Source organism: Delphinapterus leucas, chromosome 9 (assembly GCF_059928025.1).
Source record: "Delphinapterus leucas isolate spDelLeu-1000000601 "Yukka" chromosome 9, BTC_Dleu_Yukka2, whole genome shotgun sequence".
Taxonomy (NCBI): Eukaryota; Metazoa; Chordata; class Mammalia; order Artiodactyla; family Monodontidae; genus Delphinapterus; species Delphinapterus leucas.
This window is the reverse complement of record NC_143137.1, coordinates 86,207,361-86,223,863: the sequence shown is the minus strand read 5'-3', so window position 1 is coordinate 86,223,863 and position 16,503 is coordinate 86,207,361. Positions and strand designations below refer to the sequence as shown.

The 16,503-nt window shown below is 37.0% G+C and overlaps 1 protein-coding gene across 2 annotated transcripts in view; it reads left to right on the top strand.

Moving 5' to 3' along the window:
- RELN (reelin) overlaps window positions 1–15,942 on the top strand; it is a 527,392-nt gene extending 511,450 nt beyond the window's left edge. Inside the window, exons 61-65 of one of the 2 annotated variants that reach the window (XM_022554391.3) lie at window positions 1,509–1,728; window positions 3,533–3,730; window positions 4,391–4,489; window positions 9,083–9,088; window positions 14,093–15,942. In XM_022554391.3, coding sequence (XP_022410099.1) covers window positions 1,509–1,728; window positions 3,533–3,730; window positions 4,391–4,489; window positions 9,083–9,088; window positions 14,093–14,189 — 620 coding nt within the window. In that variant the 3' untranslated portion in view covers window positions 14,190–15,942. Of the gene's footprint in view, window positions 1–1,508; window positions 1,729–3,532; window positions 3,731–4,390; window positions 4,490–5,130; window positions 5,215–8,952; window positions 9,156–14,092 lie in introns of those variants that run through there. The other variant, XM_089917770.1, reaches the window with a different exon arrangement.
- Window positions 15,943–16,503: the final 561 nt, after the last annotated feature.

The window sequence follows — 16,503 nt, the reverse complement described above, 5'->3', positions numbered from 1 at the left end:
TTCCAGAGGCTAACTGTGTATTTGGGGCAGAGTATTCAGTCAACTCCTAACAGGAGATTGCTATGTCAGCCTGTTTGAAGGCCTGCAGCCCTGCTTTCTTTTGATGCAATGTTTCTCATAGGTTTCAGCCTCTATGTTACAAAGTTCACGCTATCCAATTACCATTATACCCTTGGAGCCTAATAGCAATGCACAGTAAATCTTTTCTGAGTGAATCTTTACACTGCCTCATCCTTTACCATTTACACAGTATCCACCAATACATTCAGCAGAGTCATTTAGTATTTATGATATTCCCCATAAATTAGCTGTGGTTAATATCATTATTCCCACTTTACAGGTAAAGAAACTGAGGCTCAGGGAAGTTAAGTGACTTGCCTAAAGGTCACATAGCAAGTACATGTCAGTAAGAAGACCAGAACTCAAGTTGTCCTTTCCAGTCAGCCTTGCTGTCTCTCAGAGCTGAGAGAGTTATCCAAAGAGGACCAAATTATATAGCCTCCCCAAGGGTACAATGGAAGAACCCATAGATTTGAATTGAGTAGAATCCATTTAGATTTCTTGGTGGATGCTACTTCCTTGCCTCCAAGTGAAATGAGTATGGTAAATGTAGACCGCTGCACGTCTCTGAGGTTAGAAATTACTTAGCTGCCATCTTTTTCCCCTGGTCTCATTACCGCTGAGACCAACTGGGTCTGCTGATATATTAGCTGGAGAATTTGAACTTTAGGCAAATGAACAAATCAAATGTCTCACAAGGAGTCCTAGGTGTCTGGAATATGCCCTCTTCTCTGATCCAACAGAGCTATGACCTTTTGATTTTGAACTATTGTACACGTTGAGAAAAGTTGTGCTGTTGGAATGCAGGAGGAATGCGAAGACATACACGTTAGCTAAAGTAGCACCTTCCTTAAATGCCCATATTTCAGATCTGTGGTCTCTGAGAGACACTTCCAGTTTTTTATTCATGTATTTATCCCAGCTTCATGATGGAATATTTTATATGTGCTCAATATTGTGCTAGGTGCTGGGATCCAACAATGAATAAAATATAGACTCTGCTGTCAAGAATCATCAAATATAAGAGCTAGAAGGAGAACAAGAACATGACTTATTTTCTGCTACAAAATCACGCTAGGGGACCAGAAATTAGGTTGTCTCTAATGCCGGGGTGAGATCACCCTCTGGAGATATGTCATTGGTAAACATACAGGCCCAACCAGATGCTGTAGTTTTTTAACAATGGGCTTATACAAGAAATAAGCACATTAGCACCTACATATTTTAGTAAACATTGACTCAAAGATAATGGTATTTTTCAGCAACACAAGTCAACTGAAATAAAAGAGAAACATGTATTTCTGGGAGTCTATATCTGCTTGGTATTTTGTCATTCTTACAATAAATCTGAAATTGATTGGATTAAATCTGAAATTGAATGCTTGTTCTTAATCTTTGATGATTCTGCTTGTTCCAGCTAATTTTTGCAACTATTCCTTTCCCTGTAGGAGATGATTGCTCTGTTTTCAGTCATGATCTTCCCAGTTACATTAAAGATAATTTTGAGTCCGCAAGAGTCACTGAGGCAAACTGGGAGACTATTCAAGGTGGAGTGATAGGAAGTGGCTGTGGGCAGCTGGCACCCTATGCCCATGGAGACTCACTCTATTTTAACGGCTGTCAAATAAGGCAGGCTGCCACCAAACCTCTGGATCTCACTCGAGCAAGGTAATACAACTCCCAGGTTGTAGTCCAGACATAGAATCAGTCACAAGCGCCTCATTGTCTGCTGTTAGCCGTGATCATGAACTTCATGGCACAGGTGCCACTAAGCAGTGGAAACCTAAATATCACCTGAATTTGGTATGAAAAAGCATTATATGTTTTCACAACTCAGAATTATGCTTTGCTTAAATTTAGTGTAGAATTACCTTGTATCTCTTCACACACACTGGCTGAGTGTTGGTAACATAGGCATAAGCCTGGAGAAATGGCCAAATATAAGAAATGGATAAGTGTATCACATCAACATGTTGAACACCGTGAACTTATACAATGTTAGAGGCCAGTTGTATCTCAATAAAGTTGACAAAAATAAATAATTGGTTATGAATAATCTGTATAGATAATTTAATATGGAACATATGCAAGCATGTAAATATAAATGTGAATGTGAAGAAGATTCGTAGTAATGCAAACATACATATTCCTGTATTTAGCATATGTAGCTATAAAAGGAAGTGGAGGACCGATGGCTGGATGGCTGGGAACTTGAAAAGTTCACATGCTCTATGAGCTGCACGGTAATGCAGAATAGAAAGGACAGAGAAAAAGAGACCCAAGAGGGTTCCTTCCCCACCTGCCCTTCCCAGCTGTACCACCTTAGCCAGAGCAAAAATAGCTTATTGTCTGTGTAATTCAAGAAGAGATTCCAGGGCTTTATAAAGGTTGCAAAGTACTAGACTACTCACTGAATGCTGAAAAGTGCGTGAGTATTTTTGAGAATTAAATGCTGGGTTAGTGGGAATGTAGATGTTTGCTTGAAGCTTAATATTAGTAACGTATTTTCAGAGGCAGAAAGGCAGGTTGGGGGGCCTTCGATATGACAAACAATAAAAATATTAAAAAATTAATTCCTGTAGAGTAACCATATAACTAACCATAGATACCAGAAGTTGTTGTGTCCACCCATCCCCAATTTTTTTCCTACCAAAAAAGAGGTACCTCATCTAGATCAACCTGACGTCTTCCTTGACCCCATATATAGCTACAGCTAGCCACTTAGTTAATGATTGCACACCATGTCATGCAAGTAACTGCTTTAAATTGATTAATGCATTGAAATAATGCATTTACCAGTTTAAGTCAGGCTCTTTATTTGACCACCTGTTAATCACTAGGAATCTTACGAGGATAGATTTCCTATGTTTAAAAACTGTATCTTTTAAGGGCAAGGATGCCTGTGAAAAACAAAAGGACACGTCAAACACGATAGCAGATACTGTCCAGAGCCTATGTGTCTAACTCAGTTTTCCCTCTGCTCTGATCTCCAGACATCCTTTCCTAAAATAAACATGATGGTTTATCCTTGTCCAGATTCTGTCCAGCTTGAAGCTATTTGTAAAAATCATGTAGCATAAATACTGTGATTTTATTTCTTGTCCTCTCCATGTCCTCAGCTGCCTATTTGGCCCATATCACTTTGCAGAGAGCAGAAGGTGTTTCAGGAGAAATACTCTAACAAGGTTTCTAATGTCATAAGAAGAAAAAAGATCTTTGAAAGTCAAAATTTTCACTGTGTAGAACACCAGCCTTCTGGGCTTATTTTTCATATGTATGATGTAAAAGATAAGTTCAATAAATTTTGTTATTTATGTGACTTAGTCATAAGACTGGATGCTTCTATTTTTACTATATTATGAACGTGAAAATTATGGACTTTAGGAACGAGAAAGATAAAAAAGTAGAACGTATAACTCCTTGAATACTTCCTGACTTTTGTTTACACATGGTTTCCCCTGTGTTTGTTCAGCAAAATCATGTTTGTTTTGCAAATTGGGAGTACGTCGCAGACAGACAGCTGCAACAGCGACCTGAGTGGCCCCCACTCCGTGGACAAGGCCGTGCTGCTGCAGTACAGCGTCAACAACGGGATCACCTGGCACGTCATCGCGCAGCACCAGCCGAAGGACTTCACACAGGCTCAGAGGGTGTCCTACAACGTCCCCCTGTAAGCGGTCAGAGAGCAGAAGCATGGTGTCACACATGATCCTAACAATAAACAGTGTTTGGTGAAGTTACTGAACCAATGCCGCAAAAGTAGGTGGTGGCAGAACCAAGACTAATCCAGATCTCCAGAGTTGTGTTACCGTTTTCTATTATGACAACAGGCACAACTGGGAGCCAGGATAAGGTCGAGAGGGAAGAGAGAAAAGCAATTAAATTCAAGGGTGCTTTGTGCATATTTCCCTCCCAGTAACCACTGTTTCTAGTCGTTTAGGAAACAACATTTTTAATCTTCTGCTGGGTACACCGGTTTAAAAATTTGCTGAGGACAGGCAGCTTAGTCAGTTTTGCCTGGCATGGTACCCCAGCGTCTAGTACGGTGTCCATCACATAGAAGGCACGTCACATTTGTTGACTAAAGATGTGACTCTTCCAGGTACTAGTGGAGCAAGGGGAAGAAGGGAGAGAGATGTAGAAGGATTGCAAATCCTTGAGTAGCCAATAAAACTTGATGCTGCTACTATGACCTGAGCAAATCTAAATTCCATACCCAAAGTTATGTTGATTAAGATTAGACTATTGTAGTTGAAGTCTGGAAGTCACCTACCAGAAGGTTCTCTGTGTTCTAGTGTTTAATCTCTCTGTCCTTCTATCTGTGACCCAGGGAGGCACGGATGAAAGGAGTTTTATTGCGCTGGTGGCAGCCACGCCACAATGGAACAGGTCATGATCAATGGGCTTTGGACCATGTGGAGGTCGTCCTGTGAGTATCTGATACATAGCATCTCATGTCCATTTCAGAAAGGTTTGAAATTTCTTTGATATGGCATGCTCCTTAATTCAGTAAGAACTGTCCCTGATGAGAAACCCCCATGGAACCACTTTGGCTTATACTCTTCCACAATTGCAAACTACAGCTCTAGTCAACAGTGAAATAACAAAGCCCCAAATATAATTTAATATAACTTAGAAAACTTCAATAAGCAAAGGTTTATTTAAGGGTTTGACAACATTACTTAAATTGGATCGAACAGAAGTCTCCAGGTAAATGGGAAACAATGCCTACTACCAGATCTGAGTTGCCTTATAAAATGGAATGACACCCTGAAAAGAAAAAGGATCTGTACTGGTCTATGTACAGAGTATCACTAGGACATGTGCCCACTTACAAACACCAAACACCTGTCCTAGCAACAGATGCCTGGGGCATTCTTCCATTTAATGACATGGTCAAAACTAGAAGAAAGAATTTGTGGTTTCAGATTCCTCGTGACCAATCCCAGCGCCTAAGAAGTCAAGGGCGTTCCCCATGGTTTCTCCCATAGAATAAAGTTGTCAGCGCTCTCACCTAACTGGGTTGACTGTTCCACAGTGAGATGACTTGCTTTTTCTCTAACAATCTAGTTCCTGTAGAACTGGAATGCTTATGTCTCGACGGGTTCGGACTGATGGCTCCAAGTGGTTGGCAAGGAGAGGCGAATCTTCTCGGTAGATAGGTTCAAATGTTCATTCTGTTTACCAGATCGAAAACGAAATCAGTCCCTTGGCTGATTTCAGTCATTTTGAAAGCAAATTTAAGTGATTAATTGGTAGGAAACCTACCAGATTTGTTTTCTTTCAATCATAGCCATGAGCTGAATCTTGAGTTAGCCCTCGTCTTAGTTTTCACTGAGGCACCTGCTTGCATGGCATCCATGTCAATCCCCAAATCCAAGAGCAACCCGGTTCCTACACAAGTTCCCACTGTGCGCTCTGCTGCTTTGGACAACTTGCTGGGCTCTGCCTCCATAAGATAAAGTTGAAGTTTAAAGTAACAGTCCAGACTCACTTGAATCTATATTATGAGGCTGATGTTTTACTTAGATTTTGATTTCCTCAGACTGCATTATTCTAGGAGAATAGACTAACCTGGGCTCTAAAACGAATGACGTATGGTGAGTTCAGAGAGAGAGAGATCCAGACAGACCAAAACCCAACCCTCTAGCCATTATGCTCTGGCTACTTTCCTTTCAGAGCAGCGCTTCTCAATCTGATTGAACATCAGAATCACTTAGGAGCTTTTGGAAGCATCAATGAGCGTCCCAATGTCCATGCCCATACCTACGGGTTAGTTGCTTTAAATTGATCTTCAGTGAGACCTGAGCATCGGTCTTTTTTAAAAGCACCTCAGTTCATTCTAATAAACTGGTTGAGAATCAAATTTAGAGTCAATAACCAGTTTTTATCTTTCAAGTCTCTTGCCAAGACAGTTTACATTAATGGGGCTTCTTGTGCCTGACAAAGCATTACCAACTTTTATGGAAGGTTCAAAGCTTGACAGTCCTCAATAGAAGGCAGGATGCTAATACTGACCTTGGGTAGATACAATTGTTAACATGTCATGTGTTTGAAAGGATATTTCTTATCCCCCCATCCAACCAAGCAATTGCAGTTATCCATTTTGGATTTCAAAGGCATATTATCACCACAGTTCCCTCCCGTGTACTAAGATTAAAGAGTAGGTGGGGTCAGAAGTACAAATATACTCCCTGGTGTAAAATAACCCCTTTACAATTTGGGAGCAGAACAGAGTTGACCTGCTGCCTCAGAGGTTCTCACCACACAGCTACCCAGGGAACCTTCTGGTATACCTGTTGTTGGTATTAATTTTTATAAGCAGTAACCAGAATCATGATATTATTACAAGAATCAAGGTCAGATTATATAAGATACCAGAAACCTAGCATTTCTGGTATTCTTCTGGAGCAATAATCTGTATTTATAAAGACTTCACTTTTATTCCATCTCCAGAATTTTAAGACTTCAAAGAATTTAGCACGTAGGCACCTGTCTGCTCTTATTCTGCATGATTGTTTCAAAGTCTCAGGGCACTAAAACATTTCAAATGAGAAAAGAGCATTGCCACACATGCAGAGTATTGCATGACTTGAGTTTTATTCAGTCTTCTTTTGGTGAATAATTTTAAATTACAACTTTACACGTGTAACCGTAAAATTTTATATATTTATATAAATATGTGTGTGTATATATATAATATGTTAAAATTTGTTAAAACTAAAGGAGTCACTTTGTTTTCCTTCTTTTTTGGAAAGAAGAAATACTTCATAAAGCTGAGTTCAATCAATGAGTTGTTTAAAAAATACGGTACAAAGAAATTATATTTTCAGAACTATGTTTTTGATGTTTTGCTCTTGTCTTAGGATTTAATATTTCTATGCCACTGTATTCTTTCAAACTGCTTATTTTCAGAAGAGTCGCAAAAAGTTTTAAGGCATTTGCTAGTTAATATTCCCTTAGTAGCTCTACAAAACAGTTACTTTAATTTATTCATTTGATGAGCTTAAAAATGAAGTTCCAGATAATTCAGAAAAATAAAATATAATAATTTTTCCAAGTGTCTTGCAACCAAGTAAAGCACAAAGAAGCCAGCCAAGGTTCATGTCACAATTCACAAATATTACTAATTATAACTTTGCTGCAGTAGATGTATATTTAGAAATGGAGAGGTGGAATACTCCCATAAAACCCTATTAAATTCAAAATATCCTCCTAATTAACTATACTTTTGTATAATAACACTTAGTTATAGGAACTAATAATGTTAACTCCTTAAGTGTGGAGGGAACAGGAGGCTGAGGTGCATATCTCAAGAGATACAAGCCCTGCCTAATTGAATGCCACAGATAGGGCAACTAATATGTTTTTTGCAACCAATGGTTGGGGGTATACATTTTTAGAACATATTTTCTTTTCTGAGTAAAGATTGGCCCTAATCTAGCTTTATTACCATAGTTCAGCTTTTGTGCATGTGCACTAAGGAAACATGCTAAAAACTCCTAGAAAGAAAAACTGTGGTCACGCATGGTATCTTGAGTCTAACGTCAGTACTGCCCATATGAACCAAGAAGATACATGAGTTTGATAAGAAAAAAACGTAGCACTTTTGAAAATATTTCAGAGTTTAGGAGTGCATCCTAAATGAGCAAGATAGAGAATATGTTTTTAATTTAATGGTTTCATTCTAAAATACTCCATCCAGAAGGATTTGAGTTTCATAAATATGGATATACAGAATAAGCCCCACACCATAAAGATAAAAACCACAGTTTTAGCATTTAACAAGCGAAGTCATTTATGCCTTATGCTTGTTTGAAAGTGTAATCTCCCCACTCTGATGATGTTTTTCAATAAAACCTGCACATGAAAAGCACTTCATGATGATAAGCCCTTGCTAATCTGCCACAGAACAGATGAACTGAATTGACAGATCACTTTTTTCCAGCCTCACTAGCTTACAAAAAGTACTCATCCGTAAAGTCTGAGTGATGCAGCTTAACACGGTCATTGACGATCAAGCATCAGAAACCTAATTTCTCTGAATTCATTGGCTAGTGTAGAATATTTGTTTTTCAGTAAATGTTTTTGAATACATTTGGGCAGATCCCTCACAAGATCCATGCTGGTGGGGTTCTTCTTAGGATAAAAGGGAATCCTTTGTCTTATTGCTGGGCACTCATCCTTCTACCCTAAGAATCTCCCTTACCCAACTATGCATTTCATTCACACATCACATTTCCTGTGTACGTGTCTAAGTCACAACCTGTCATGTGTACAATGAAGCGGGCCAATTTTTGCATGTGTACCTTGAAAGCAAATTGCTCAGTAAAGAGTCAGCCTTTGTGAATTGATTTACTAAAAAGTGAATTATTACCACATTTGCTGAGAATTGGAAATGAATATGCTGCTAACTATGGTCTTAAAGGCATTTATCAGATTTTATAATATGAGTTCCATCATGGCCATTCCCTCATGTATTCATTATCAAGATACTGTCACATTTTTGGCACAAATGATTTATGGAGAACAGCATATTACATTTGTTGCAAAGCATATTTATCCTTTATTAAATTTGATTGTGTTGTTTGATATAGAGGACTTACGTATTTTTAAGAGCCCATTCCTTAATATATTCAGGAATAAGTATGTTCTAAAATGTAAATAATTGAAAAATCAAATAATAAAATTAATGGTAGTTATTAAACTATTACTTTCATATTTATACTTTATATGCAACATTTTTGCCAAATGTAGTACTATAACTACATGTACCTTGACATACGGTTATGAGCAAATATTGCATGTTGCATTACATAGAAAAGTTAAATATATGTATATATTAGGTATAGAAGAATAAGAAATAACTTCTTTAATTTTTATTTTCAAAAGAGATGAAAAATCCTATATCGCATCTAAACCTGATCAGACTTTTATGACTAATCACAGTGCTGCATGTGTTGAAAGGCATTTTTTAACTTGTGTTATATTTCATTATTTGCTGTCATTGGTTTTCCACTAGAGTAAGGTAAGTCTTCTTACTAATTCTGGGGAACTGTTTACTAATAGTTTCATCAGTGTTACCTACGTTAACTGAGAAGTTTTGTAGAAGACCTTTGCAACTGAAAAAAAACCTGTGAAAACAAAGTTATATGTGATACTGAAATATACTGGAACACTTGAAACCTATATCACGTAAACTCGGAGTTCGGCCAAATTGTGGTAATTTTCTGATGTATACAATATGGGGCACAAGAGCATAGATCAGAGTGCCAATCAGCATTCCTTCATTTGAATGTTTGACTCTGTGCCTGGGATTTTGTTAGGTGCTCTTGAAATGTTAACAGTTTATAAGTGTGTTATGAGGGGAAAGTGAAAATAGAAATGTGTGGAAAAGAGCTAGGGGCTTTGATTAAATGCAGTGTCTTTCAAAAGATCTCTTGTGCTGGACATGAGTGAGGATGCCTAGACTTCTTAATTCTATTCTAAGTTAATAAACGAACAGGCAAAAGGGAATGGGTTTATTCGTAATATTTGTGAGTTCTAGATGATACCCTTAGGTAAGATTGGCCTTTTTAAGTATATATTTACGTTTGCTCTCTAATAGAGATACTTTAAAACTTAGGAAAGAAGGTAAAGTGTTTATCATTTATTAAACATCTGTATATTCTACTAGAAGCTTTCGTTTAATCCTTACAATTCCCCAGGGTACACAATATCAGATATTATTCCTATCCCCAGTCAGCAGGGAAAAGAAAAATGAAACCTTCTACATTTGTGAGGTATATGAGCCCACACTTACCTACATGTAGCCCTCCTGAAGACACATGGCCTTGAAAGTAAAATGTACTTTCTTTTTTATATGCAGCGCAGTTTCATTGATTAGTTTCAGTGGCAGCTTCCCATTCTACTCTCATCAGTATTCCTCTGAAAGATAATGGCGGTCACTGGATTCTTATTTTTGCATTGGTATAAAATATTATTTATTGTATCATTTTGTTTTGATGAAAAATAAATTACCGAACAGTAAAAATGCCTAAATTTCTGTGAGTTCAAATTACTTCTGCCAAGTCTCTATCTTCCCCATTTCCTTTAGAATCAATTAAAAATCAGTCAAATGTTTTCATAATAATAACCTAAGATAGTGGCTCCAGTGAAGAAGAGCAGTTCGAGAGAACAGTCACTAGTTCTTGAAAAAACTTGCAATATCCCTGTTTCCTGTGCAGAAACAGGGAAGCATTTTATTATTCCATATGCTGTCTAAAGTCCCCAAATTCCCTCAGTGATAATGGAAATTTAAGTTAGCATTTCCAAGAAGTCATCGTTCTCCCTTCCTTCAGTGACTTAACTCATAATGGGAGTTTATAAATGGACCTAGTTCTATTCAGAATCAAAGCAAATTGATAAGTACTGTAGTTGATATACCTTGGGATGAATATTACCTGCTTTCACTGGAATTATAATAAAAATACTTTCCCCTATAATCACAGTGAAGAAATAAATCCTTAAAATTCCACCACACCTTAATTATTTTGGTTATAAGTTTATCTATAACTATACATCTACATGTATCAAAACCAAAAATAGGCTCTCAGATCTGCTTCACAAAAGAAGATAATAAGCATGAGATCTTTAAACTGGTTTAACATTCCCCTAATGCCCAATCCTATAACTTAGACATTTTAGAAGCCACAACAAGTTTAATAACCATGTCAGTTTATTAAATGGTCCTCGAAGCAGGCAGCACTTCGGTATAGCTTCCCATGGTGCTTGATTTTCAAAAGCTTATGAACTGGAAAAGTCTGCTTTGTTAGGTTCCAACTTAACTGTCTCCAGAGATATTTATGCTTTACATAACAAAATTACTAGTTAGTTTCAAGTGTGATTTGAAAATGTGGCCATTTCTAATGTGACTACAAAACACTAGACATCTATAGCAAATGCTGAGTGCATATCAACATTCGCAGAGATCCAAAGATATGCTACTGATACAAAAATGTATTCAAAATTAAAGGGTATCCAATGAATCAAAATGCCTCCTAAAGTAGAAGTCAGCTTCCAAGCTGGCCTGATCGATTATCAAGGTATTAAAAGATCTGCAACCTGTTAATATTTATTTTCTCACATACAAAAATGAAGAATTTAAATCAGTGCATAGTAAGTAAATAGTTATATGGAGAAGTTGCTTTACAGCCATTAAACATGCACATCAACTTTTGTTCAAATTAAATGTTCCTTTGTTCCCGGATATTGAGGTCACTTTCATGTCCATCTTGGTCACATTAAGGTAACTAAATATCTTGAGTGTTCTGAGTTTATCTTTTTTCCATGTAAGATATTTTAACTATTTTAAATTCTCTTTGAGTACCTTATATCTTTAAATGTGTTTTCAACAGAATATTTTCATTGCTTTAACTTTGCAATTATTCCTTATAGTTAAAGAGTAATGATTTACAACAGGAATCCAATCAGTAAGTCACCATAAGTTTAACAAACATGCCTTGACCCCCCAGGGGTCAGGCAGGAGGCTCAGCGCTATGATGTGGGGCTGGAGGGAGTGGGGCCCATCCACGATACCCACCGCAGTTTAGTCATGGGGAGCCAAGATGTGAACACAAATCATCTCCACGCAAAGCAGAAAATGAGCAGTATGAGGGTTCACAGAACGGGGGCAAATCCCTACTGCAGGGGGTGAGCAAGAAAGAAAATGTGATACTTGAAAAATAAGTAGAAATTTGAGGAAGCTGTGTTGGGGATTGTCCAATAAGGCAGATGGAAGGGGCTCAAGGTGAGTTTGAATAGAGATGACTGTGTGAGGTGTAGCGGATGAAAGGACTTGAAAAACAGAGTAAGGTGAAACATGTGGAGGACTTGAAATAGCTGGCGAAGTTGACTTACAAGGATTATGAATGGGTTTTTTTTGTTTGTTTGTTTTAACAAGATAAAGCCAGCATTTGAGGGAAAGTTTGCTGAAACTGGTGTGCAAAATTAATTGTACGTATGTGTGGGAAGATACCCACACACACATACATACAATTACACATTCGGTGATACTTTCTTAGTATTTCATAGTATCTTTTCAGTGGTGTTTCTTTCATAAGGGGAGAGAATGTGGAGGCTAGCTTAGGGGGCCACTGTAATAGCTCAGGGAAATTCAGGGAAAGGGCCACAAGATGTCCTAGGATGCTGGCAGGAAGACAGCTAGTGCCAGTCCCAATCTTCTGTGACCAAAGAGGTGAGAGGATTCTTTCTCCTGACACTTGATTAGTTCAATACATTAGGTCATTGTCCGTTTTTTGTAACTAGACTTTACATAGGCAGCAACTAGTACTTATAGCAGCTAATGAATAATGGATACATTCATTTCCTTCTTCAACTATGACATTGAAACGGGTCAACTTGGTTGATACAGGGGAGCAAGGAGGATAGTCAAGCTACCTGAAGACGAAACCTGATTTTTTTCTTTTTCTCTACAGTGTCTTCAGAGTATATTTTGTTTCCATTCTATAGTTTCTAGTTAGCATTTTTATAGTATAGAAATCCAGGGTGAAAAGTTATTTGCACTTTATTTTCCAAAATATATATCAATGTGATGTCTTCTTTTTATCAAGTTTTCAGCACAGATACTATTGCTTTTTGATTAAACATATCTGATGAAGTTCACTTTATGCATTTTCCTTTGAGAGATTTTATTATAAATCTCTTTTCGAATGATCAAACATCTAGAAAATCCTATTTTAAAGGCTTCTGTATGTTACAAGTGTTAGTATAATATCCTAGGTAAAACAGTATCATTTTACACCTTGCCTGGTCTGTTGATCATTAATAACTCAGAAGAATACACTGCTCGGTGCAAAATTATCCATTCCCACCTCTTTACCGTGACTCAGGTTCATGTCATATTGACTGACCTTCATGGTGATAGCACATCACATGACATTATCCTGCTCCATACGCATTTTATGTTCCCATAAAATTAAGGAGGAAAAGACTTTAGGACCAGACAGTATTCAAGAGACTCAGTGAATTTGGAAAATACTAAGAGGCTCACACTTAAAAACCACACTTCAGTGCTACATAGAGACATGTTGTCACTCCAGTCCATGTGTGAAAGGAGTCTGATTCTTGTCAGTGACCTTATGGATAATGATCCTTTTTAAATTACATTTTCCATACCAGAACTTTAACAGCTGTCTCTACGAGTATCGTGCATATTCCTACAGGCTCCTAAAATCCATTTTCAGTATTTTTATCAGCTTCACGTAGAGTATGTATGCATGAACATGTATGTACATACATGGGGGGAATATATACACACATATTTACATCTATACATTGAATTACACTTTCTTAGTATTTTATGATCTTTTTTTAGTGGGGTATCTCCTTCATAAGGCCATGTGTATAGAATATGACCCAAGCTGCTTATTGTTTGAGGAAGGCAGTGGAATCCGACCTTCTGAGAAAAAAACTTACTTCCTTATTTTGCCCCTGAGACTGCATAAAATAGGAAGGTCAAGCTGATTCAGATAACAAGTTTGTTTTCCCTTTGTTTGTTTCTGCTTTTTAATCTTTAAATGAAAATGTTTGCTGAAAGAATCAAATTATGCTTTCTACTTGTTAAAGGTGTATTTAAATAAGGTAACGGGTACAGCATGCACTTTGTCTCAAATGAACTCCATCCAAGTAAATGTTTTCAGAAAGAGTTCAGGAATAAAATTAAAGATCCAAAGAGTTTCAGTCCACTTTTGCAATGAATCAAGAGAATTTACCATTTTTTCTGGTTCGGACCTCACTCATGAAAAGAAGGGGATTTCTTCAAGGCCAAAGGCAGTGAATTCAGGTGTCAGCCTTTAGTTCTTCTGTCCTGGGGTGGTAATGTCAGCATGACCTATTAACCCTGAAAATTTTCAAATAAGTATCAGGGTAACTTAGGACCTAGACTAAGGTCCTAGATTGTGCTTTCAATGATGGGACTTACATGCTCTTTCTCCTTTCCCTCCCCTGCCTCTATCCTTTCTGATTTTAACAGCACTCGCAAACAAAATTACATGATGAATTTTTCACGACAACATGGGCTCAGGCACTTCTACAACAGAAGACGAAGGTCGCTTAGACGATACCCATGAGGAATCAAAAAGTTTATTTTTCCTTCCAACTTGTGCTGTGTTGTTTTCCGTTCTTTTAAATCTTGTACTGCATCTGATATCAGGAAATTTCTGTGAAGGACTTGGTGATTAACTGAAAGCCCTTCTCAAGACTGAGTAGACACCACTTTCCCACACTGTGAACTAATGACAAGTGACTTATTTTCTCATAAGTAAATGTCTTCATGTTGATGTGTCTGTGCAAATTGTGATCTGTGGTAATATCAGTTACAGTGGCAGTATTGAAAATAAGAAATAGTTTAACAGAAAAAAAAGTTTAAGCACAAAAGTTTAAGAGATTTTATGTTTAAAATGTCATTTAGTACAGTATTTAACATTCTTGGTCACAAAGCTATTTAAGTGGACTGTATTTCAGCTATGTATCATGTTTTATATGATTAAATTATCATTGTTTGTCCTTTATGTAGTCTCTTCTACAATATAACAACACATGGACACTGTAGTTACTTATGTTGCAATATTTTGCTGCTGAATTTCAGGCTACTTATATTCTGCAGAAAATTCATTGAAATACCTACTCAAGAAGATGGTTGTAAAGATATGGTATCTCCTTTAATACACCCCTTGAAATGTATGTTGGCTTAGCATTGTTTTGTGGATAAGAAAGATGCCTGACCTTGAAATATTTTCTAATTAAAACTTGTGGATGAAGACCCTGTCTCCCACAAAGGAATTCCCATTTCCTTGTCTAAAGATTCTTTTAAAGTGTTCTGTGGCTGATTTACTAACAGTAACGCCATTTTGTGTCTGTGGTAACAGAGTGATTTGTAAAACAGTGGATGTTTTCATTGTGTTCTCTTTGTGGATTGTTTTTCCTGCGGGTCATATTCATACCTTTCTGATGAAGTTGTACCAACACCAGCAACATTATAATGGCCCGGTAGCCCTGAACTCTCTATTAACTTAACAAAAAGGTTGCACTCTAGGGTGAACCATGCTAAAAGCCCATGCTTAAATAAAAATTATGTTCAAAAGCCATTTGAAGTTCATTTGTCTTTATTTACTGTTAATTAAATTTTCTGTAGGATTTGTAAGCCTGGTCAGGTTTGGAAAGAACAGTGTCAAATATATTTACTGTTTTTTAATTTTGTTTCATCATTGATAATAGCAGTTATGAAGCCACACTCTCAATGTTGCCATTTTTCTCTTACTCAGTTTTTTTCTATTATTCACTCTGTAATTACACTAAGAAAAGCCAGTAGAGAATTTCGAAAATTATTTAACTCCTGAAAATTTTGTTAGCTGCTGACATAATTCCTAGCTCATAATAAGTACTCATGCATTCATTCAGCAAATATCTACTGAGTGCTTGCTATTTGACAGGCACTGTGCTAAGTGTTGAGGATAAAAATGCTGATTGAGACATTTTCCCTGCTTGTTTTTTAACATCTACAAAAAAATAAATATGTTGATATTGTTGAATTTGTTGGCTTTCCAGAGGGCTAAAAAAATATAGCCAGGTAATAAAGGGCTGAGTGGCAGTAGTATTTCTCATTGGATGATCTCCAATGAGATTGGAGATTATTGGATTTCCCATTGAAACGATAAGGGATGATCTCACTGAGAAGTTTAGTTAAATTTTATTTTGAGTCTGGTATCAAATCCATTGTAAATCATTGCCTTGGAGATACAAGGCCTTCTTTTTTCTACCTAATATATGACATATTGTATAATTCGGTGCATATGTGGCCCATAAATATTTCTAAATATTGTATCTTAATTGTTGATTCTTCGTTCACAAATTATCTGCTGCTGGTTCACCATTTGGTGGTATTTTTGTTTCATTTTTTTCATTGGTACAAGGGGTTGAATTTTTCCCAAAGCCTCATCTTTCCAAGTAACTTATATGTGCCATAGAACTACCCCCTGCCTACGGCTGAGATATTTTCAGTGCTCCCATCCACGTGTCTCGCCATCAGAACAGGATTTGAACTCCCCACCAATTCATCCCCTCGAAATTTTAATAGCATAAGTTGGGACTACTCACATCTATTGGTTTATTTAATTTGAAAACACAGTTAAAGTAGGAATTCAAGTATTGTTGGCTCAACTGACTTATCTTGCTAAAGGAAACAAAGTTTAGTAACTGATAAAAAGTATTTGTATGGCCAAGTTTCCATGGTTTCTACACTGTTGTCTCTTATTCACTGTACATTTTAATGTAAACTACACTCATATCTAATTTAAATATATTCAATATCACACGTATTTTACCTTTTACCTAAGAAATAACACCTGTATTACTTTAAAAATTCCCCAAACTGAGGTTGTCACT